At 46.4% G+C, this 25,238-nt stretch overlaps 1 protein-coding gene across 2 annotated transcripts in view; it reads right to left on the reverse strand.

Moving 5' to 3' along the window:
• Positions 1-4,267: 4,267 nt before the first annotated feature.
• tcf12 (transcription factor 12) overlaps positions 4,268-25,238 on the reverse strand; it is a 75,242-nt gene continuing 54,271 nt past the window's right edge. For both annotated transcript variants that reach the window (XM_084681902.1, XM_084681901.1), the window contains exons 9-20: positions 20,661-20,760; positions 19,757-19,896; positions 18,436-18,583; positions 18,149-18,219; positions 15,103-15,208; positions 12,176-12,249; positions 10,584-10,775; positions 7,425-7,536; positions 6,857-7,022; positions 6,422-6,654; positions 6,043-6,196; positions 4,268-5,842 (exon numbers count right to left, since the gene is read on the reverse strand). In XM_084681902.1, the coding sequence (XP_084538028.1) occupies positions 6,054-6,196; positions 6,422-6,654; positions 6,857-7,022; positions 7,425-7,536; positions 10,584-10,775; positions 12,176-12,249; positions 15,103-15,208; positions 18,149-18,219; positions 18,436-18,583; positions 19,757-19,896; positions 20,661-20,760 (1,485 nt within the window). In that variant the 3' untranslated portion in view covers positions 4,268-5,842; positions 6,043-6,053. The remainder of the gene's footprint in view (positions 5,843-6,042; positions 6,197-6,421; positions 6,655-6,856; positions 7,023-7,424; positions 7,537-10,583; positions 10,776-12,175; positions 12,250-15,102; positions 15,209-18,148; positions 18,220-18,435; positions 18,584-19,756; positions 19,897-20,660; positions 20,761-25,238) is intronic.

The raw sequence follows: 25,238 nt of genomic DNA on the forward strand, positions 1-25,238 counted from the left end.
CTCTTTCACAATCCAAACCCAGTGGGACTCGGCTAACCTGTTTGACCATGGATCACAAGATTGCAACTGTTGTTAAATTACACGTTACATTATTACGTGTCACAAAAACAAGTATTTTGTATCAGTGAAATACAATAATTTAAATCATATACCAAATAATTCCATTATTCAAAAGTATCTATGTTAATTATGACTGATTTAAATGATTTGTAAATGTTATGAATAACACTTTTCTGGAATAGAGAACATATTTAACTTGTAAAGATTACGGTTTAAGACGGTTTAAAAAAAAAACTTCTCCACTCTGCACTCAAAGCTTTTCTTCACAATAATTATTTTGTATGTGTGATATGTAGATTGGCTACTTTGCAAAGCTCTGACCGATAGCGTCATCTAGTGGGTAAGCACAACAATGTTATTTTGCGGTGAAATCTGTCGATCAAAAACTATGCATTTACACATTTAGGCAACGTGCAATTCCCACATGATGAATCAAATATTAATCTTAGCGTATCCTCTACTTCTAACATTTTAATGAGCAATGCTTTTTTTCAACAATGGCAACAGTTATTTGAGCCTTAACTGTTAATAGGCTGTTGGACAGTAGGCTACAGTAAATAAAGCTGTATTGAATTGCTCAGTATTCTAATAAAGCTTCATATCACAATAAAGGTTCCAACTATACAAGGCATTCACACAACAGATTTAAAAAAGGATTTTGAACATAAAAATGCTTATACTGTATCTGGGATGTTCAGAGTTAAAAGCTCCAACTGTTCCACTTTCATTTCATATTTGTTCTAATGCCATTCTGTTCTAGAGCTCTACTCCAACTTTACTAGACCTTCTTGCATTTGTTTTGCAATAGGGCCGCATTGTGTATGTCTGGGATGGAAAGGGGGGCTAAACTTAACCAGAAGTTTATATCAGAAGTTAAAAGGTGTCTGATGATGCTAGAAGTTTGATTTCCTTCACTTGTACTAGTTTAATACATTCTTTTGAATGTGGTACACTGCATGAGTCCGTGATTTACAGTTGAGCTCAGATAATCCTAAACGTAACCCATACAAACCTCTTCCTTGGCTCTAATCCCCTTCATCTATTGCAGTTTTTCAAAATCTTTGTCTCTCTCCGGCTGATATGAACCTTAAAAGAAAATGTGTCCTTGTTCCGATTCACACTGCCAAAGTCTATGGCATTGAGGATTCTCACACAAGGACATGAAGGAATTTCAAAATCAAAGTTCTTTCATGTTCCTCATCGGGGAGGACAGGAAAGGGCATCAGCCTACATTCTATTTGAGGCCCCAGCTGCCCCTCTCTCTTTGTTGTGGCCCGCTGTGTTTTCATTTCTGTGTCCGTGGGAGTGGGAGCCCTGTACAGCACCACAGCCTTTAATCGGAGCTCTCTGGTGCTGTGTCGTGTTACAGCCAAACACAATGGGGGCTCTGTTCTCCACTGAGGCGCCGCAGCTGGGACCTTCAGGCATGCTCAGTAGAGTGCGCTGTCCGACCCTGGGTGGGAGGAACTGCAGGCATTTTGGAGTGCCAGTGGAACACACAATGGATGTGGAGTGAGGTCACGGTCAAGTTTGACTCATGGGATTGTAAGCGTGTGTTTTCTGTCTGTGTGTGGCTTTTGTTCTGTGGTTTCATTACGCGTCCACCTTTTTCATGATATCATTGACAATTATCCTCAATGGTTTGCGAATCACAATTGCTGTGGGACGTGTTAAGGGATTAGACATTGAGCTTGTCACATACACACAAGCTTGGAAACAGCTTGTATGTTTCCGATGAGAGTTTCACCTGTGGGTTATGTGGGATAAGGAAGTAAGTTGACAAAAAGCACCCCAAAAATATTGTCTATACATCCATTGTATGCTGCACAATGTAAAGTATGGACTTACAGACAAAGACAGACAGACAGACACACACACACATGCACACACACACACACACACACACACACACACACACACACACACAGGCACACACAGGCACACACCCACATAGTCAGATCTTCAGTATGGCAGTAGGCCCTTTGGTTAGGCTCCAGAGATGTGAGCCAAGATCTGTCTTTCAGCAAGCCCACCAAGCCTCACTCACAGGCAGCCAGACCCACAGGAAGTAGCTTTCAAACATGGTGGTCCCATTCTTGTAGAAAACATGCTGACCACAAATTGACGCTCCCGGGCATGATAAAAGCAGATAGAATAAACACATACACACCAACACACACACACACAGACACATACACAGACATACACACAGAGTATTATTTGTATTTTACACTCTTCACCCCATCCCAAATACTATACTTTTGATAGTACATACTTTTTATATTTGAAAGACGACAGTCAAGATTTACTTAGAATTAATAGCTGGTCGCAGAGTTTTGGCAGTCAGCGATTTCTCTTTTGACTGCCACCTCCACCAGAGCACAGAAACTTGGATGGAAACCTGTAAGGAAACAAGGACTATTCTTCCACTCACACTTTCAGCGGTATAATTTGCTGCAGATGTTCTGGGACAAGTTCTTGGATTTAGAGTCTGTCTTTTAATTGGACAAGTAGGACTGATTTATATTAGAATTTCATATGTGTAGATGAGTTCTCCATGATTTGACATCCAGCAAAAGCCATTTCCTGATCTGTAAATATATTAGTCTATAGTTTTGCATAAATGCTTTGGGCATGTTCATCGTTTCATTTAGGAAAATTAAAATAAATATATTTCGAATTTGCACCTGAACCCCACTCTTATGTTAACTCTGTATGGTTGAAAAACACAGATTAACATTTCATCAAGTCACTAATTATTCAAGAACAAAAGGAGCATTTGAGACAACAGCAGTTGTGCACTGCTACTACACTTTATTAAAAATAGAAACATATATTCCATAGTACTTTTCATACAGTCTACAATGGTCCACTGATAGTGTTTTAAAAATGATTTACATACTATAAAACACTCTTGTACTCAGTTCCTCATTTGGCCTAGATCCACTGTAGAAAAGTCTTCTGAGGACATAATCTGGGAAGGAAGGGCAGTTTTTCTTTCAGGACCTTCGGTGAAAAAACTATGATACTTGAATGTGACCAAATGCTTTTCACCAACACATGCATTTTCATGGTACAATCACAAAACTGCATGAAGAGAAAGAACAGGAAAAGAAAAAGATGGAGAAACAGAAAGACTGGTGTCACCCAGAGAGGGAAATAAATCCACATACAATTTTCTTAAAAAAGATGGCACATTTATTGCTACATAAATGTTATATACATATTGTGATTTCTGTTACAGGGACAGAAAACTTCTCACTGCTGGTTTTTGATGTGCATCAACAATACCTTGAAATGTTTGACACAAGAATACATCTTTTATCAACCAACAATGAAAACTGAAGATGGACACAGATGGAGAGCAAACCTTCAGGAATCGGGAGCTCGTACAATACCTCATACTAGACTGCGAGCTACAACCCTACTATGTTCTCAGGATGCTATTTGTAAATTTCAGAATAATAGACAGGTTATGGTAAATAACCGTAGATATTTACTATCTAATATAGTAAAATAAAGTAAGAAACTTTTTACTCAAAACTTTTGATTTCAAAAATCTAAAAAGAGTAATATTTTGAATTCAAGAAATGTTCTTACAATATTATTGTATAAAAGACTAATAACTACATTGAAAAATAAGCCAAATGTTTTTTTTTTCTTTTCTTTTTTTCTTCATATATTATACGAGGGAAAGCATCTGGGAATACAGCAAAGTCTAACAAAGCCAACAGAGGAGCAAAGAAACAGACAACAGAAAGAAAAAAACAAATAGGGAAAATGAGAGCAGGCAGTGACATACATTATAACCTCAATCAAAGTCTGACAGCAACATGAATACAAACTCATGAATACTGAAATGAAAAACAAGGCCACATACAGTCAGAAAGAAACACGACAATAAGGGATCCCAAGTTTATCACAAATGAGTGTTGTTGTAATATGAAACTCTTGGGATGGTATTCAGTGGCATCCTTTGTTCTATGAGTTTTTCTTTATTTTTTACAGAATACTGGATGTGTCAGTCTTGTTTTAAGGGAAGGTGATAATGGAAGACAATATATAAATAAACAAATGGAATATAAAGCAAGATTTAAGACCAAAAGAGACTTAAAAAAAGGAGAAAAAAAAACATGCACACAAACAAATTAAATCAGTGACCAATGTTCTTTATCCGCAAACGTAAAAAGAAACAAGGAAATTGTGCTCAAAACTGCTTTCGTTTAATGTGGCACCAGCCTGCAGGACCAATTCAACAACATGTGAATTCATGAAGCATCTAGTCCAGCCATTACCCTTCCATCCACGCACTGAGGCTCACTGTATTTAAGTACTTTACTGCTTTGATCAAAACAGAGCCATTCTAAATCACTTAAAAAGTTTCTCTCTGCTACTTCACATTGGACATCATATGCTTTACGACGAAGCCTAGAAACAGAGAAAAAGAGTTGTATACAGTTACAAATAAACATATAAATTGTGATTATTTTGAATAATGCTTTTTTGTTACTTTTATTTCTTTATTAACAGAAAGAAAAGAAAGTGATACGTTCTTTCAGGCCAGGTGATATTGTGGTCATCGTTTTGTTTCTACTTCTTCACTAAAATATATCTGATGAGACAGCACTAGCCAATCACAAACAGAAGAAACTTCAGGACAGAAGTCCTAAGCATGACTAACTAGTAGCATAACCAAAGCCCATATGCTATCATAGAAAATAAACTGCAACATCAGAAATATGCTTACGTTTAACACTATATGGCAAAGGAATCGATGGGCAGTGAAGTCCCTCTTTTCCTTTAGTTAAGACACTAAGAAGTATGCAGGGAATGCTACGGTCTGTGAATGGTTTGCTCTCTGTATCTGACTTGCTCGCTAGGGAGAATAAACACGGTAAGCCTGTAGCTGACCGTTCAGGAAAACTAAAGTTTGCCACAGCTCTGTCTCCTTCAACACAGAGACTAATGGTGTCCAAGCTAGCCTAGGGCCTGAAGTCCCACTGGTAAGATCACGCCACTCATGGTCAGCACTCTTCAAATTCAGACACATAGAAGACTGAACGCACTCAAGAGTAGGTCGTTTTGGTTAGCCATGCTGTTCATTGCGGAATGAATAGAAATAAATATACGTGAGTAACATATCTTTTTTAGACTCAAGTCTTTGAGCGCTCGGAAAGCGCCAATTCTTTTGCAGTTGGGCATAAACATATATTAATTTGCGTCTTTCTCAGTGCGTGAGTATCGTTCCCTTAGATTAGGCTCACAGTAGGCTGGCCATGCTGGAGGGCTTGGCTGTATGAGTGACACTGGCAAACTGTAGATCAACTGAACAGCCACAGGCGTCTCAAAGCAATTTTCATAGCTTTCCCTTTAGAAACATAAACTTTATAGCTCAGTAACATAATAAATAGAAAAAAATGAATACAAAACACAAAAACAAAAACAGTTGCTGTTACAATGCATTCGTCAATTCAGTTTAGGCACAAGGCAACTTCCACATGGGGGGTGGAGGAGATCGCGACAGTCTCTGATTGTTCAGATGCGACACGCTGCTTGCAGACAGTGATATGTGCTGAAGTTTTTCTAGTGGGGAGAATTTTGCTGAGGGCCGCCATCACAGGGACCTGGACACAGGGTTGTCTTCAATCTCAGGATTGTGTTAGTCTGGAGTTTAGCTTCAAGTGGTCTGTCTCCTCCAATTTGTGTCACAAACTGTGAGTCCTGTCTGCCATTGGGAAGCAAGGTCCTCAAATCTTACAGAATTGATCTGGATCACTTTGATCTGCAAGGCAGCAAACAAGAATAACATCAGAGATGGAGCTACAGCAACAAAAACACAAAGCTATCCAGCAATCCATATGTCAAGCAGCTATCACATCCAAGTGTTTCAAGCTGAAAGTGGCTTTGTTCACAGCCATGGCTGAAGCGGTGAATCTCCACAGTGTGATAGTGTGTGCGGTGGTGTCCAGAGGACGGCTGTACCTGAATGCTCCTCACAGGTGTCCCATGGGGTTGGATGTGTCTGTGAGGCTGGGGTGGACCGCTGGATGGGCTTGCTGGGGGTCTCCAGAGACCCCGGACACCTTTTCGTCTTCCCTCCTCTTAAGGCAGGCCGCTTTTGGGTTCAGGTTTCGCTCTGCGAGGGTGAAAAGAAAAGAGAAAAAGAGATGGACTGAGACACCAAACGACAAACGAGAAAACCCAACGCAGCACTATTCTCTCTGACTCTCTCCATCGTGGCAGGCATCCGGACATTTCCCTCTCCTTCTCTCTCGGCGCCGCGTTCCCCCCCTCTGCTCACAACGGCGTCTGAACTGGCCCTGTCTTGTGAGAAAGAGAGCTAAAGAGGGGAGACCCTGACCTCGGACTTGCTGCTCCAGGCTGAGGATGACGGCCACAGCCTGGTGGAGGATGAGCAGCTTGGTCTGGGGCTTCTCGCTCTTCAGGTGGAGCTGGCACATGCGGCCCAGCTCCTTGAAGGCCTCGTTGATGTCGCGCACCCGCAGGCGCTCGCGGGCGTTGTTGGCCATCCTCCTCTCGCGCTCGCGCTCGGCCTTCTGCTCTGGGTTCAGGTCCTCGTCCTCATTGATGCTGCTGCAGGCGGGAGAGAGAGAGACCCAGAGAGGTGAGACCCAGAGAGGGATACAAGTCTCCTTCCTGCTGTGGTGGTATCAATCAGGTGTGTGTGTGTATGTGTGTATGTTGGTATGTGTGTGTGTGTATGTGTGTGTGTGTATGTGTGTATGTGTGTGTGTGTGTGTGTGTATGTATGTGTGTGTGTGTGTGTGTGTTGTACCTCGTCCGGGTGCCTCCTCGGGGAGTCTTGACATCTCTCCTGTCGCTCTCGTCGTCTGACTTGAGGTCGTCGGAGGAGTGGTTGTCGTGCATGTCCTCCTTGTCCTGACTCTCCATCTTCAGCTCGAGGGCAGCAGCCACCTGGCCCGCCAGACCCGCGGCCAGACCTGCCCCAAACACACCGGCATGGCATCTCACACTGCTTAACACGTACACGCTAGCGTCCCTTCCAGAAACGCATGGCACACAAACGTCCGGTACGTTTCATCCCCAGAAGACAGTATGCCAGTGGAGGGGCAAAAATCTGATATCAACTTTGGGGGGGCACAGTTACACAGAAAATTCCTCAAGAGACGTTGTGCTGCAAAACTTATGTTTAAACATAAAACACTAATTATATAATCAGCACAAGGGCCTTCCTTACCACTGCACATTATGGATACTGAAATGACTGACTTACGTTATATATATTTCCGCTTATGCACCAGCATGATTATGACACGAGGTCAGTCAGTTTGAGAAGAGCATACAGTCATGGGCTGGTTGGAGGGAGGTGGAGAGTGTCTCACCTCTGAAGGTTTCTACTTGGTGGTTGAGCTCAGCGCTGGAAGTGGACCCTCCCCCAGCCAGGCCTCCGTGGCTGCTGTTCAGACCGCCAGCCTCGTCACGGTGGGCCCCACCCTGTCAGCACAACACCCAGGAGCAAGAGGAGGAGGTGAAGGTCAGTCAGCGAGGAGCCAGGAAACATCGCAATCTGTGCTAGGCTGAGTGTGATAGTCTCTGAGGTGCACGAGGACATTCAAACACGGATCTGCCCCTGAGACAACTCTCTCAGACTTCTAAAGCAGTAATAGTTTGAGGAAAATCAAAGAGATTCTCGTCAACTATAGATTGACCTTCCCTCAAAAATGGAACGCGGTTCAAAAACAGAAAAGGTAACCTTGTAGCATTTGGCTCTGAGCTCCGAAAGACAGATTTGCTAAGACGAGTCAAGGATAAGGCACATGGATATACATCACTATGCAGGTGCTGTAAAATACTGCAATATTTGCATCACATTAACTATACTAAAGTGTTAGACTGCACACCTACAGTAACAATAATTTTAGTACAGTACAGCTGGGCCAATGAGAAGGGTTGGGTACCTATATGACCGGTATGTACCAGACCGAATCAGAACGCAGATTTCAGTGCCTAATCTTTTGTGCTTCTTAAATGCCTACGCTGTTGATTGATATATTTGCCCTCCAAAACAGTAGCCTGACGTTGTCATCCTCACAATTCTATTCAGAATATGAGTCTGAGAACTCTCCGTTGGGCTGTGACTATGGGGCGTTTCAACCAAACTCGTTAAACAAATGCTCTTCGCTCAATTGGATGGACCTACAACCAATCAGAGCAACACAGTATGTTGTTCAAATTCAACCCAAGCGCTCTTTGGGGACGTAGTTGATTACGTTACTGTTGAACATCTGTCCATCATTGTATAAAGCCCGCCTTGACAATTTGATTGGTACCAAAGTATTGTTTTGGTAACGTTATTGTGAAAAAAGTGATATTCAACCCTATCAATGAGTCCAAGGTTAAACAACAGAGACTTGTTTGCAAGTATTCCTGATGATTGATTTCTGCTGATGTTGGGAACTGCTTTAGTTTGCTTCACTTTAATCAACAGCATCAAAAGACTAACTAAATATGACCATATATCCATCTGCCTCTAATCTCAGATACAATTTGTTTGGTCACAGTTCACTGCGGTTTGACGTGCATTTCTCTTCTATCATGAGGATGTGTCTCTTTCTCTGTTCTGATTCAAGACACAAACAATACAAGCTATTCGAAGCCCGACCATTTCCCTGTCTTGGCTTCCACAGTAGTAGTGAGCCAGGCTTCTCCCTCCATGCCAGACCAAATTGCCCCTCCTCTCCTCACCACATGTTCCCCAGCTATCTGGTTTCTTTTCTGGGAGGGGGGGGGGGGGGTGGCCATGGTGGTGGTGGTGGTGGTGGGGGGGGGGTGACATCTTCCCCCTTTCTTGCAGAATGTGATCCCTAGTCACTCTTAGCCTCTGTTAACCCCACTGGCCACCCCGTCCCTCCCAACCCCCCCACCCCCACCCCTCACCAGAGCGCTAATCTCCGCTGCTCTATCAACAGGTGTCCAAATAGCTCTTTGTCTAGAGGGGGAGGAATGGAGCTGGGGTTCTGCCCAGGGAAGAACGCTGCCATTTTCCTGGCTGGGCCTTATTACCATACAGCTGAGGGTGAGTTGCCGTGGCCTCAGAAGCACGCTTCCAACCATTCACATCTCCTGGGCTGCTCAGAGAGAGGTGGTGAGAGAAGGGGAGGGCAGGGGGCTGGCTGAGCTACAGCCTGTGGCTGGGCCCTGTGGAGGCGGCTGGGCCCTGTCTGAGCAGATCTGTGAGGGTCTGAGCTCGACTCTCTCTCTCACACAGAGGAAGCTCTGTGTTGGGGCAGACACAGTGAGTTCCCTCACGGTCCGCCTCTTCCAGTCACAGCCCACCACAATCACCACCATAGAACCTACCCCCCCGTAGCCTGCTCACTTAGCGGAGGTAAAACTCCACTTAGGAATGACGGAACCACTGACGCGCTACTAAAAAGCTATTTTGTTGCACACCAGAAAATACAACTTGGAGAGTTCCAAGTAGCGCAACGCCAGTATCAAAAAGCTCTGTGAAGAAAAACATGGAGCACCATACTTCATTTTCTTCTTTGTACAGAGATCTTACTGTGCGTGTGGCAACAGCAACAAGACATCTAAAAGACACATTTAAAACACACTGAAACAACAAATTATTGTTGGTCAAGTGCCATTGGTTTCAGCAGAAGCAGCTAAAACCAGAAGTCAAAAAACAATCCAAATGATGTTTGATGAATTTCAGTACAAATCACAAACACAATCCATTAAAGCTTGTAGAGGCTACAGCCAGTGGGTTGTATTTACTGAGTTTGTTTCTAGCTCAGCAAGAGCATGCTGACCATGTTTGTGTCCCTGTCCTCCTTTGTCCCATCCCCTCTCTGAGTGTAGAGAAGAAGTTTAATCTGAGAGAATCTTAATCCCACCATGCCAGGATTCATTCAGAAATTTCACCCCAAAAATATGTCTCAAATGATTTTCCCATCACCTAGGGATTAATGTAGAACTGGCTTCCACTGTTGCAACTTCCACTACAGATGTGCTTAAATCCTGTTCCTTTTCAAAATGAAATAGCTGAGATGGAGGATGAGGGAACACAGCAGGGTTTGCTCTAAGACTTGCATTCCCCAGTTTCCCAGGAGTCCCTGTCTGTAGCCCTCACAGGACTGTTCTACACCATGACTTTCCAGACCAAAGCACTCCCTTTTGCCTGGCTTTCGTTTTACGTGGTGCCTTTCTCATTGAGAAAGAGTCTTGAGCCAACCATTACACACATGGAAAGTATGTGAGTATAAGTTAAACTGCTCTCTGTGGAAAACAGCTCAATTTTTGCACATGGCAACCGCCCATTTTGAACAGGTGGTATCTGAGCAGTTTTCTTGGTGTTTTTGGAGAAGCACAGCGCCAAACCACGCACCTCTTCATTAAGAAAATAAATGAGAGATGTTTACTCAATCACTCGTGTTGAAACACAAAATGAAAGCTCCCCAATGGTCCCTGCGTTCAGTCTCCAAAACACTTGAAAAACTCCACATCCTTTCCCTTCGTTCACGCTAGACAACTCATACCATCGCTGCCGTCCGACTGCCACCCAACCCAGAAGCAGGGAAGTTGGCTCCGATGGCTGCTATTGGTCCATTGTGTGCTTGTCCCAGCAGGCTGTGTATGTCGCTGGGCAGACTGGCGGTGGAGCCCACAGCATGGTTCCTCAGGACGAGGATGGCATCGTCCAGTCTGTCCAGGCGATCCTCCATCCGAGACTGGGAGCACCAAGAGGGATGAAGAGAGGGGCGAGGGGGGAGGAGGGGAGAAAGAAGGACAGAGCAGCTTAATATAAGCACATTACGAGCAAAAATTGAGGACACATATTTGATGGTGTGGTCTTTGGCGAAGGAAAAAAAAGACACCACACGGATAACAGAGGCAGAAAAGAAACAATCATAGACAACCATAAAAGGCATGGAGTTGAGCCATTTCAACCTGAGGTGGAGAACGAGGGATGTATTCAGAGCAGACAAGTGCTTTCGTTTAAGTCTTACCCCCAAAAAACTGAGTCCCAGTCATTTTGAGTACCATGACTATTAATTTGGTATTAAGCGTCTTATAACTCTCCTAAGCTGATTAGTACAAGCTGAAATGGCAAAATAGAAATAAACAAACAAAAATGAAAAAATGAAGAAAAAAAATACTAATAATGAAAAAAACTGAAAAAACGTAAACAGCAAATACATGTGAACTGAGGTCTGGCTTGTGAGGAAAAGAACTGGTAAAAACAGAAGGTGTTGAATACAGGATGAGTGTAGAGAAGCCTGGGTCTAAAGGGCACGAGTACCTCGCAGACATCCTTTAAGAAAGACATAGCATCCTGGAGATGCTCATGAAGCTGCTGGTGAACTCTGTTTTTCTGGCAAAGTCAGACAGGAACAGGAAAGCATATGAGAATAGATCATCATCACCGACAGAATTAAAGATACCAATGAGGTGGACAGGGTAAGACAGGTGGAAAGGAAAGATAAAGAAAGAGTCAGATAGAAACTTTTGTTCCACATTGGTTTGGCAATGACCTCTGACCTATCCTATGAGCCAGTCCACTACTCTGGTGTCCCAGCCTTCCCTCACAACTCCATTCACACCAACACACTCAGTCACTCAAACTGAAGATCCATGGCAAGAAGCACACAGAACCATTAGGTACTGTAAATACTGAGCCCCGCACACCAAGCGGTCTGATGGTGTGACGTGGGTGTTGGGGTGGGAGGGGCGTGGAGGTGAAGACTGTGCCCTGGCTGTGCTGTGGTCCAAAGACAGCACAGGAATCCCTAAACAGTGGCTCAGAGCAACAGCTGCCAAGCCCCTAGCCCCCATAACTTGCACCCCATCCCCCCACTCCTCCCATCCCCCACCCTGGACCATCGAGACTGGGACAGATGGCAGTGGACACGCCCCAAGGGACGGGTATTGTTCAGCGTCTCCGCCCCCCCCCCCCCCCCCCCCCCCACTCCTCACAGACTCCTCCACATTTGTCAGCCAGGAATCTCCGTGTAATGCTACCCCTGCCCTCCAGAGAAACCCATCTACTGAGAACGTGTCCATTAAAAGGTGCTCAGCATGTTGTTGGTGGGACCAAACAGGGGCAGGGAGGAGACAGAGGGGGCCTTACCAGTGAGTGCAGAGAGTTTTCGTAGTTTGGAGACGAGGGGTTCTGGCCCCCACCTCTGGACCACTGGTTGGTACCTGGGAGGAGGCAGACAGGAAAGGAGAGTCATGGTTAATCACCTGACATGACCCTGTCAACACAACATGGCCGGCGACGGAAAACTGCATCCTGCTCCACTCTGCTGAAACATACAAGCCACCAGGCAGTCATAACACGCAATCACATCCTGTCTGCTCTCTGCTGTTGCCCGCTGAGAGGTATTGTCATCTTTGGGGGTTCGCCTACATCATTTCCTGCTGACCGGGCTGCATCCTGTAACATGAGACAGTGGGTGGACGGCTCCAACAGCACACTGGGACTGGCGCTACATCCGCTCATTAATGAGCTAATGGCTAAAAATGCCCGGGGAACAATGTGAGCACTGATAAGGGCCTGCCGCGGATGTCTTCCCCTGACAGGGTTCCTCCATGGACAATGGTCGTCTTTCCAGAAGTCTAGAACTTTCCAAAATACAGCATAGAAGCGTCTGCTGGTACACTTATCCGCTGACAACCTAAACCTGGTATGATTGGAAGAAAATGAAGTTGACATTCTTAGCAACCAATCACATGCCAGGGCAGGGTAATACTATACATGAGACCAGCAACCTTCTGGAATGCCAGAAGATCCAGGCCAAGGATGACACTGAGGCCTGACCAAAACTTTCCGTTCTAAATTCTGAATATGACCAAGAGAAGGCAGCTAGAATCCAAACAAATACACAAATGATCAAGTTATTCAATGGCTTTCATTTTGTAGAAAAAACTTAAGTTGGATATGAATCAAGGGTATTATGAACTGTGGGTGGAAGTAATTACAATCAGTACATAAAAGGTGCTCAGTAAAATGTGTCTGTCTGATTGGGCCCAAAATGAGTGTGAAATAAAAGGAATTCACATCTGCTCCTCAGATAGAACATTCTGGTCCAGTTCCTTTATCCAGATCCACACAGTCCACTACCACCAAGCAAACACAGTGCAACATGAGGTAATGCATTATCCCAAGCTTGTGGTTTATAAATTAAAATAGTTTGACTGTCCTTAATGGACTCTGACAATAAGGAAACGTCCCAGGTTATTTATATTAGGCTGTGTTAGCGAGCCAGGCTCTGGGCTGACAGAGCACAGTCTGGTCTCCATTACACTGAAGCCATGCCAAGCCCAGCCCATCCCACATACTGGAGCAGAGGGGAGTACACACTGAAGGACAATCTCCACATGGGGACTGTGTTTAGGTTACCTCTCTGTTATTAGAGCGGACCTTATTTTCAACTGCTTCTCCCAAAATATAATGTTGTAGAGAGAGTGAGAGACAGGGAGGGAGGAGAGAGGGAGGGAGGAGGGCCGGGGAGATAAATACCATCAGTTTGTTTCTGACAAACATTAGGATAACATCTTGCTTGGACCTTGGGGTACTGTTTAGTGTAGGACTTTCCACTGATCCATCCTCCCAAGCAGTGAAGCACACCCACCCAGCACCCGAGTTGACGTGTATCAGGAAGCCTTCCTCTACACACACCGCCTGGAAAAGCAGACTTTAATTAACAGGCTATTAAAAGGTACTTAAGGCACAGGAAATGAAGGGGCCTCAATGTTGTGCCTCAGCTTTCTCTCTGGTGTGAATCAGGCAAGAGCCTCTCATGAGGCTCTCCGAGCTGAGGCTGGGGCTGAGACTAAGGCTGAGGCTGGCTCGTATGATGAATGAGTCTGAGCCTCTGGCCTCTGTTGCAGGGCCAGGCTAATTGAACACACCAGCCTGGATAAATAGGCTGTATCTGTGTCTAATCCTAATGAGCAGATGGGTGCATTCTAGCTCCGTCTTGACCTCAAGCCAAATGATGCACCGGCCTTCATTTAGAACACTCAGTTTTAAAAATGGATACCGTATTTTTCGGAAAACAAGCCGCATTTTCCATAACCCGCACCCCACCAGAATGGGAGCTTTGTGTTTGTAAATCGGATTTTCGGGGGGAGACAGCGATCCCGACAGATCCTCTGACAGAACAGACACAGTCCACGCGCACACACTTATTGTCATTTCTTATCGTTTGTGTTTCTTTATCAGCTATAGGGAAACAAACCACGCCCAAATGACGGTGGTGTCAGCCTCCAGAAAGAGGCGTCATGTGACCGGTCCGTGTTATGAAGGTCCGGGGCCAGTCTGGAGAGAGAGAGAGGGGGGATCCCCCAGTCTGAGGCCGATGTGGGCCACCTCGTCAGCTGAGTCACGGGCGCCCCCCCCGCCCCCCTCTGTCAGATAGATGAGGCCCCTTTGCAGCCCGGTCTGTGGGGGGGGGGACAGCTGTCCACGGGCCAGGGCAACAGCTGAGGTCGAGGAAGGGGCGGGGGGGGGGACAGCTGTCGCCAGTACATCATCACATGAGGAACAACTGCCCACTAAAACAACACACCGGGACGTCCCTTTTCTGGCCGTGTCGCTTTCCCTCTATATATCGATCCTCTGTTTTTTGTATTTCCTCAACCTTTCTCACCCTCTCTCTCTTCTCTCTCTCTCTATGCCTCTCTCTCTTCTCTCTCTCTATGCCTCTCTCTCCCTCCTTCTCTCTCACTGACCATGTCCAACAATTTTCCTTCAGCTCCTGGCTCACCAAGGTAAAGATCCCGATCCTTATCACCAAGAGACCCGTCTGTCCAAAGTACCTCACCTGTTGTCACGAGGCAAAGTCGTCAAAGCCACAGGTACATAGCGAGGTCGACATCCCCTGCAGCGAGCCCTTGCCTGGACAGACCTGGCCTGACAGACTGGGCTGTTGGGTTACTAAGAGGAGGCAGGACTTCTGTATCTACAGAACCAGACTGGCTGAGATGGGAACCTGCAAACGGACGCTCTACTGGCCCTTCCAGCAAGGGCGCTGTTGGTCACCACTGTACCTGCAGACGACGCAGCACCCGCCGTGACTGTCAGGGGCGAGGGAGATTCAGCGGGGGTCGATGGGTTGGATGGGAAACTACTGCTGGTGTGGTCGGGGGAGTAAATCTGTAAAGAGAGAGAGAGAGAGAGAGAGAGAGAGAGAGAGAGAGAGAGAGAGAGAGAGAGAGAGAGAGAGAGAGAGAGAGAGAGAGAGAGAGAGAGAGAGAGAGAGAGAGAGAGGGGGGGGGGAGACATTGGAGGAAGGGATGGAGGGAGACAAAGAGAGAGAGAGAGATCCGTCAGTATGGCAGCACATGCGACCCTTTGAAATCCCAACTTGTCGTTCCTCCATACTTGCTTTTTTATTGCCTGAGTTACCATCCTTCAGCCAGCGCCAGGCCAAAATTGTCTCATCAATTCTGGGGATTTAACTACCAGGGAGCCCATAAATGTGCTCAGTGCATACATATGGGCCTTTAACTGTGAGCAGGGTCCTCACAGTAAAGCGAGAAAGCTGTGTGAAACACAATATTCACTCTGACACCTTCATTGAACCAGTCCCCTCCCCCCACTGTGGTTGCTAGCTCCTGTCATAGCCTGTTCATCACAGCTCTTACTGGAACCAGAGGGCAAGCAGGAAGACCCCTTACACCATCACTGCTACAGTCACCTACTAGGGGGACAGAGAACTACATATTCACTTGGAATTTAATGAAACGAAGCAAGTGAACGTTAAGGCTAAGGGGGACTAAAATCTCTTTCAAATACCATGAATATCCCTCTATCGTGTTTCAATACAACTACAGTATAAATCCACAGTGTAGCTGTAGATAAGAAGGGTTAGGGAAAAGAGCGAGAATGCCAGTCAGAGAGAGAGAGAGAGAGAGAGAGAGAGAGAGAGAGAGAGAGAGAGAGAGAGAGAGGGAGAGAGAGGGAGAGAGAGGGAGAGAGAGGGAGAGAGAGAGAGAGAGAGAGAGAGAGAGAGAGGGAGAGAGAGAGATGAAGAGTGAGGCCATTATTAATCCTGCACCTCTCTTTAACTGACCTCACCATAGCCTGAACCACCTGGCAGAGAGTCTCTAATGTACTAACTACATTTGGGAGTTTGAGACCAGGTTACTGAGTTTTCAGGATGTCATCACTGTCAATCACGGGAGCATAAGGGGGATGAAGTGACTCTGAAGCACAGAGATGACATCTTTTCAACTTCCTCTGGGATTTCATTTAGACAAATGCTGGATTAAAGCACTCAGCACATCTCCCATTGTCCCTACTTTCATAAGAGGATATTTGGTGCTAAAATGGGAATGCAGAAACCCGGGTATTAGGGTTTGATTCCAACTAATTAGTAGAGACAAACAGTAAATCCAGTGGGATTTCTGTTCGAAGTAAGGTTCAAATTGCACTCCAGCATTTGGCTTCTGAAATGACTTTATCATGCACTCACTATTGATGACCATATTTTAACACTGATCTTGCTTTGTATTGCAATCAACACAGGGCATCCAGTGAGGGCCGAGGTTATTGTGTCTCTCTGAGTATGTTAAGAGTAAAAACCAGGCCCCTGTAAACGTGTGCATTTTAACCTCAAGGGATTTCATAACTCCTGACCCAGTGGTGTATGGCTGCCTATTCATCTCCTGCGCGGCCTCTTCTGCTGTATTCAAACGGCGACACCACTAATTTTACCAACAACAAATGAAGCTCCGCCCCCTCATTGGTCATGCTCCCCCTGGGCGGCGGGGGGCCAATAAGCAGCGCCGGTTTAAAAGGGCTGAGTACAAAAGGCTCACAAAGGGAGGGCCTGCAGAGTTGAGCCGCAGCAGTTAGAACCCCCCAATCCCCCCAACGCCGCCCACAGCCCCCCACCCTCCCCCCCAACGCCGCCCACAGCCCCCCACCCTCCCCCCCAACACCGCCCACAGCTCCCCACCCTCCCCCCAACGCCGCCCACAACTCCTCCCCTCGTCTCAGCCCGGCCCAACCGTGTCCATTTCACTACAGCTTTGTCATGCTAATGGGATTGAGTCTGAGAATACAAAAAGACTTAATTTGTGATTATCACCCCCCCCTCTCCCCCCCCCACACACACACTCCACCACCACACACACGGGGTGAGTATTTGTAAGCCATCCACTTCCCAAATGTAAAGCCACTAGGCTAGTCAGACGTCTTTTTTTATCACTTTTTTTTATCCTTTTTCCCGGGGAAGAAGTTATGAAGTACTTGGTTTTCATGATATCTGAAAGTCTTATGCTGGGCTAAAAATATGGTTATGGGGATCTAAAGAGTAGAGATAGAGGAGAGGGTCAGGAGCTGAACTAAAGGCCTCAAGTCCACAAGGTAGAGCTGCTCCTTGCCCCCACAGAATTACCCAAGAAAATTCTAGAGTCAGACCTACTGTGAGTCCAACACTCAGCATGATGCATTAGAGGACAACACAAATACCAAGGGTTGATTATTCAAACTGGTGCGTAATCCATAGGCTTTGGGAATGTTTTTTTTGAAACGTACAATTCCCTTTCTTGTCCACTGAGATTAAGACCACAATTATCCAGGCTTAGGCCCAAAAACGACTGCAAACATATCCTCTGGGCTTATTTAATCAGCGTTCAGTATAGCACTTAATACCCGATGGAACCTGCAAGGTCTCAGTCTTTAGAGACAGAAGCAGCCATTATTCTAATGCACTGTCTCCATTTACCACAGAAACTAAAACACTTTAGTTTGAACATAAGTTTGGGTGGGAAGACATTACCAGAGGCATTCACACCCTGAGAATGGATCAACATGGACAGGAGAATGCCCAATAGGAATTCCTCAACGCCAAAGTAACCAAAATACTTAAAACCAAACAGATTACGCCAACGCCAGTGTGCAATTTTAGGTGGACTGGGGATTTGCCACTATTTACATGTACAACAAATGGGTTTTTAACCCCCAACAAACATCCTCTGCAGATTTTGTACATTTTGTTCTTCATCCTAATCTCCTTCAGATGACTCTCTCGGGCACCAGGCAGGATTTCGGCACCAGGATGTGGGGGGGGGGAGTTGGACAACTCACCGAGGCCAGGGCTTTGCCCAGCGCGTCTCCAGTTTGTGAACCTCCGCTGGCGTTCCCCCGATTTGTGGCAGCTACGACAACAGAGAAGCAGGCCTTTATAATACCGAGCTTAGACACAGCCGAAAGAGGTCACTCAGCACACACGACAGCCAGACGGCGGCCGGACCCAGTGACATGAGAGGCTAGATGTTCATCAGAGATTACACCCTTTTTTTTTTTTTACATACATACATACATTCTCAGCAGGCCTCAGGATTTGAAACTCCACACACAAACAGACAACGTACCCATGACTCCCTCGGGGGCGTTGACGGGCGGGGTGGTGTGGGTGGAGTTGACGAAGGGTGAGGTGCTGGCATTGCTGCGATGGAAGCTGGACATTGGAGGAAGACTGGCGTTGATGTCTGTCGGAGAGACCGAGTGTGGAGGGTAGTTCTGAAAGACAGAGACACACAGGACACCAGTTGGCTTCTTAGTTTGGAGAGTTCAGTTCAGTTCCACCCATGATTCCATTGTACTTCCTGGCCGGTGATGAGAGTGATGCTGTGGTGTGGGAGGGGCGAGAAAGAGACAGAGAAGCACAGACATGAGAGAGAGAGAGAGAGAGAGAGAGAGAGTGAGAGAGACAGAGAGAGCGAGAGAGAGACAGAGAGAGAGATAGATAGATAGAGGGAGAGAAAGAGACAGAGAGAGAGAGACAGAGAGAGAGAAAGAGAGGGAGAGAGATAGAGAGACAGAGAGACAGAGAGAGAGAGAGACAGAGAGAGAGAGAGAGAGAGAGAGACAGAGAGAGAGAGAGAGAGAGAGAGAGAGAGAGAGAGAGAGAGAGAGAGAGAGAGAGAGAGAGAGAGAGGGAGTTTGCATGTGTTGTCCTTTCATTAAGGACTCCTTTGCAACATTATTTTACATAAAGATTCATGCCAATAAAGCATGATCAATTGAAGTGAGTGAGACAAAGAGAGAGTAAGAGACAGACAGACAGAAAGAGAGATTGTGAGACAGACAGACAGACAGAAAGAGAGATTGAGAGACAGACAGACAGACAGACAGACAGACAGAAAGAGAGATTGAGAGACAGACAGACAGACAGAAAGAGAGATTGAGAGACAGACAGACAGACAGACAGACAGAAAGAGAGATTGAGAGACAGACAGACAGACAGACAGACAGAAAGAGAGATTGAGAGACAGACAGACAGACAGAGTCTGTGAGAGGGGGAAGGCTTTGGTCAGATAGCAGCTGCAACCACCCAGTGACTCCCTGACAACCACAGTCATCAGACAGAGCAGATCAAACACTGATCCAGGGTCAGCAGTGTATACACAGATAATGACCAGACAGACAGCAACATCAGATAGAGGGATAGCAAGACAGAGAAACACACACACACACACACACACACACACTTACTAAAGGCACTAGTGTTGTGTGTGTGTGTGTGTGAGTGTGTGTGTGAGTCTTGGGGAGGATTTGGGGCTAGACTACCACAACGTCTGGCTGCTGATGGAATACACAATCACACATTCAGACTTGACGTGTGCAGCTCTATAGAATCAATTTGAATTCCATGTCATGTTTATTGTGTGGACACCAGCTGGGCATGCTTACCAGACGCTCGTGTGAGTGCAGGTTGCCGTAGTTTCCAGACTGTGGCATGTGAGTTGACGACCCTCCCAGCATTCCACTGTAGCCGGGCTGGCTGATCCCATTTGATGAATTCCACTGGTCCGAGGAACTATGGGTCCCATCTAATGACACAAAAAAAAAAAAAAAAAAAACTGAGAGCAAATCAAGTCTATTTCAAGCTACATTCCGATTGTTTACGATCCTCCTTTTGGCCAACGTGAGGATCGTCCGGTTGACGGGAACGGATCAGAACGCACTGGAAAAACAGGGATCGCTTTCGTTTCAGTTTGACTGGTCGCGGCCAAAGTCGGGAGGAGATTGAATTCAATAGGCCTGAGCCCCCGTGAAGAAGCCAACACACACATGCAGCTTGATGATGAGAGCTGGGGGAGACCTCTCCACAGAGTTCAGCCCCTCTCTGTAGAGTCTGGAGGTCACACCATGGGGGTTTGTCTGTGGGTTCGGTTCTGGAACCGGAACACAAGCCAGGCTCTGGACACAGCTGACATAACACTGGGCTCGTAGGATAACAGAGACACCGTCCCTTCAAAGAGCCCGGACTCTCAGTCCACACACACACACACACACACACACACACACATACACACATACAGATCTACAAAGGTAGGAACAGTGTGTCGTCGATTCAGTTGAATAGTTCAAATTGTTCAACGGAAAAACCTGGTACACTGGAGACAGTAACAGAGTATGGTGTTTTTATGATCATGGTGCATCGTCACTGAGGAAGTACAGTATACCCGAGATCAGCAAAGACGAGACGTTCATGCTAAACAATCCCTACAGACCCAGGATCGACATCAGCACTCAACCCAGTTGGATGAATTCCGAGGTGGAAGAAAGAGGGTTCAAAATCGGAGTCACTCACCAAAGTAAGTGCTGGCGAACATACTGCTGGGCGGTTTAGGAGAGGAGTATGAAGGGGAGTCTCTGTTGAAATCTTCGGCGTTGGGAGATGGTGCGTACACCTGCCGAGAGAAAAAACAGACATTAGCGGGAAAAGAGCGGCGTGAGGTTGAGGGAGCGTGGCTGTGTCCTGGGGCCCGTCCAGCCCATTATGCTCTCAGACTCGGGCTGAGATCCCCTCTCTCTCCACCACAGCTACAGCATAACGGCAAGGTGGACGAGTGAGTAGACTAATGCAAAGGACCTGCAGCTTCTGGGCTGCCCTAAACCCCCCCCCCCACCCCCCCCCCCTCCTACACTGCGAATGTCCCTGACATCAGACGAACAGACAAACTCTGCCGTGCCTCAGTTCCTCACAGGGCGGCAGTTTGAAACGCAAGGCCCCGAATCGCATTTTCCTAATGAGTGCCGCGCTCGAGCTCAGAATCCGCCGTGCCATTTGAAGGCCTCCGTCGCACAGCAGCTGGGCTCATTTGGATGTTCCAGGAGGGCGGCGTGGATTACAGGGGGTGTTTGCATTTCAGATCGTCTCAGCTCTTAATGGAAGTATAATGACATTGGCTCACGCGCTTACAATAAACACGACGCAAATTACTCCTCGCCAAAGGCACATATCACATGAGAGGGCAGGGAAGAAATGAGGGAGGCAGGCTGGGTTTATTATTATTTATTTTTGGTACCTGTGGGGGGTGGGGGGGGGGGGGATGCTGAGGAACTGACTGGATACTGCTGTGCAGCTGTGTCTGCGCCAGGCTGGGCGCAGAGATCAAAGAGACTGGAGGCCAAACACCGGTGATGTGGGCTCTTACTTCATGCCCTCCAGATGGGTGGAGGGAAGGAAGGAGGTAGAAAGAGAGCAGCAGAGGAGGGAGGGTTTGGGTAAACTCACCGAGTCACAGCAAGGGCAGGTCCCTAACACTACCCGTTGCCTGGCAGCACAAATCACCAGCAGACCTGTCAACCCTTTCACACACTCCACCCACCCTGTCCTCTAAACACCTGCCATGTAAATTAACTTTTAATGACCTGACAGCTAACTCTGGGGTTTGACTAAAAACGTTAAAGGTATTAGATATTGCATGAAAAAGAAAGAAATAAGCAAAGTCGACATGAAATGTTTCTTTTCCATTTACTCACTGACGGCGCACCGACTAAAACCGACAGGCACATGCGGGCACACACGCACGCACGTGCCTGTACACCCGCACACAGAAACACGTGGGCCAACATCAACCCTTTAAGCACCAAGTCAGCTTAGCCAACGCAAGGCCACGGGGTCTTGCTGAGCGAGCGCTTCGGCTGTGTGTCATAGGCTGTGTGTTCACTCCAGCACCCTGGGAAGGGAGGGGCTCTCTCTCCTGGGTGCGCCGGCTCACACATGTGACCCAGGGTGTGGGGCTCCCGTGGTGATCCCAGGTTAGCCTCACCCAGGAGCGCAGGCTTTGTCTACGCCTGAGCCCTCCATGGGCAGCATATGGCGGAGGACAATGCTAATTGTCTCCTTCACCCTGGGCTAACCAGTCGAGGCATTAATAAACCATCCCTAATGCAGGGAGGCTCGTTCTGCAAGGCCTCTGGAGGAGAGGGCCCGCCTGGGTTTCCTTTTACCAGGACGGTAATTAAGGAGCCGTCACTCACACAAACAGAGGGTTCCAGAGGGTTCCAGACTAGCCCCGCTAGCTCACTGGGCCTGTTGTGTGAGCTAGCCCTGCTTTGTTTAGGACTTTCTTCATCAAAGAGAAACACTACTTTGATGTGTCTTCTCACCGTGAAGTTTGAATTAATTCTGGAAAAATATTAACTTAAATTTACCTCAGGCCTCATTTGACACTTGTGGTCGATCCTCAAGTGGGCTAGCGTCCCTGTACATTTACTAACTATAATTTCTAGTGGGGTGGCGGTCTAGGTGAGGGTACTGATCTCCTTCCTTCTATCCAAGCCGACTTCTGAGAGGGGTGTTGAGTCCCTCCACGCCTTCCCACTCACCTCCCTGTCTGGCACACCTGCCCTCGATCACCACCAAGCAAAACAGCACTTGGAAAAAAAACATTAAACTGTCAACATAGGGATGCACCAAATGGAGTGGGGAAAAAAAGAAGTCCTTGAATGAATACAAATACTTTAGAAAGAAAAAAGCAAGACGTAACCAACTGACAACGTCACAGAGAGAGAGAGGCTCAAAGCGTTGGACTGCAAATGACAAAAGCAGTATCCTGTCTCTGCATGTCACTATTAGGAGCAAAAACCATGCCTGGGGGCATTTCTTTTCAAGTCCACATCTAACACACTGCTAAAGGCTAAAAGTGCACAGCTCCGACACAATGCTCCCCCGTTCTAGCAACGATCGGCCGTCCTGATGGGACACGTCCAACATCTCCAGTCTGCTACCAGTCAATGCTTCCAACACGACGCTTTAAGCCTGAAGCTTTTCATGCAAAAGGCCCCCAGATCTAGGGACTCTGGGGGAAAACAACTTTGAAAGAGTGAGCTGTACTGTCTGATTAGGGAGGTGATATGCGGCAGCCTGTTTAAGGAGAGCTGCCACTGTGCTTTCAAGAATCTCAGGCCAAATGCAGTCATTTTCTTGGGCTGTAAACACTCATTTCGTATTTCCTCGGGTGAGATGGAACACATTTTCCGGATGCTTCCTTGCTGAAATCCTCATTGCACTTGAGGGATATTAGTCAGGAAAGGCAACACCTTAGATAAATATACTCCACCCTTCAAATCCTCTCAAATATTAGAATTCTCTGAACCTTGGGCAACTTCATTTTTTATGGAATTGGAGGAAACAAAGGAAAAAAAAACACTTCACACACCATAAAAACAGAAATCAAAGACATAAGGGCCCTTGCCAATAAACAAGTAATCGCGCTACATACAAACATGTTAATGTGAGTTCTGGTGACGTTTTGAGAGTTAACTATATTTTGGGGGTATTTTCACCCCAAAAAGCTGGCCTGAAAGACTTTGATATTGGTTATTTATCGACTGCTGCGCATCATAAAGCTCAACTCTGACCTGCAGTGCCCACATGCTCCCAATTTTCTCCCTGTCGTTTCCTGTAACACAAGCCTGGTACCAATATAAAAAAAGATCAAAGTGGTCTGTTCTGTGCTTTAGAAACAAAGGGGATTGTGTCCTAATGGGATATAAATAAGTATGAATTAGCTGACCTTATAAAAGTTAAGACCTGATAACGATAACCTTCGATGTAGAAAACAACTGTAGTTACTGTAATAACTACCTTATAAAGAATAGCTATGACGTATTGGTCTCAAAATAATTAGTTGAATCAATAAAGGAATGGTAAGAAATGTAGAAATGCACCAGTGAGCAGAAGTGAATGGGGCCTTAACAGTGATGTGGAGTGTGTTGGTGTAGGAGAGGGGCTGTTTCAGTGTTCTCTAGAGAGACGCTGCCTCCACACCAACAGGAAGCAGAGGGTAGGTCTCTCTCCTCACGTCTAATGTGGTTTTGTAGAACAGCAGCAGGCCCTGAGTGTCAACACCTCCCCTCTCTCCTACACCTGCCACACCAACACTTCTAACGTCGGAGGAAACGCTATCTCACTCCAATGCAGGTCAGCCGCAACACGCACGCACGCGCACACACGCATGCACACACGTACACATGTAAACACGGACGCCTTCACATACGATTAACGTAGAATGCAACGCATGCCCTCAAACACAACGTTTGAAAGAGAACCGAAAAACCAAAGAGTGTCTTTCTGAGAAGTCCAGGAATCACATTAGAGTAGAGTCAAGAATGCAGATGTGATTAAAAACAGATGGAATAACAGCAACGCTGGTGCATGGACCTCAATCTGCAAACAGGAAAGTCAAACCTCAACAGGCAGCCACTCTCCCTTAATCATTCCCAGACTCCCACTTGTTATTATATCAAGCTAGTCTCAGTGTTGAACCAACCAGCCAGTACAAATAAATGCAGTGCTTCAAAAACGAGTTTGTTTTGTCTATCATACTGATTCAACCTGTCTAAGAAAAACTTAATGCAACCTTATATCATATATAGATTTAAATGAAAGGGAGATCTGAGCCAGAACTACTATTACTATTTTTCTATTTGACAGGGGGAGTGCTAAATATGGGACTGACTTTGATCAAATATACCTGCTGAAAGTAGAAATCCTGACATTACAGTCCTACATTTGAGGTGGGCAAGAAAATAAATAAATTGTTCTGAAGAACATTGCTCTGGGGAACTACAAGACACGCGCACACACACACACAGAGAAAGTAGGACCATGCAAGACGCTCTACAACTCTATACCCAGGCTGATCACAATCCCACTTTCTACCGCTCTCTCTCTCTCTCCAGCCTGCGTGCAGACACACACACACACTCACAAACACACAGCGCACCCACAGACAAGCACACACGCGCACGCACACACACACAGACTGCAACAGAGAGAACTGAGTACTCACCGATTTCCCGTTGTAGTAATACATCAAGGAGTTGTTTCCCATTCCAGGGACAGGGTACGCGCAATACATGATAGCTTCTGCAAATG

This window comes from Hypomesus nipponensis, chromosome 19, assembly GCF_054491055.1.
Source record: "Hypomesus nipponensis isolate SF chromosome 19, ASM5449105v1, whole genome shotgun sequence".
NCBI classification, from domain to species: domain Eukaryota; kingdom Metazoa; phylum Chordata; class Actinopteri; order Osmeriformes; family Osmeridae; genus Hypomesus; species Hypomesus nipponensis.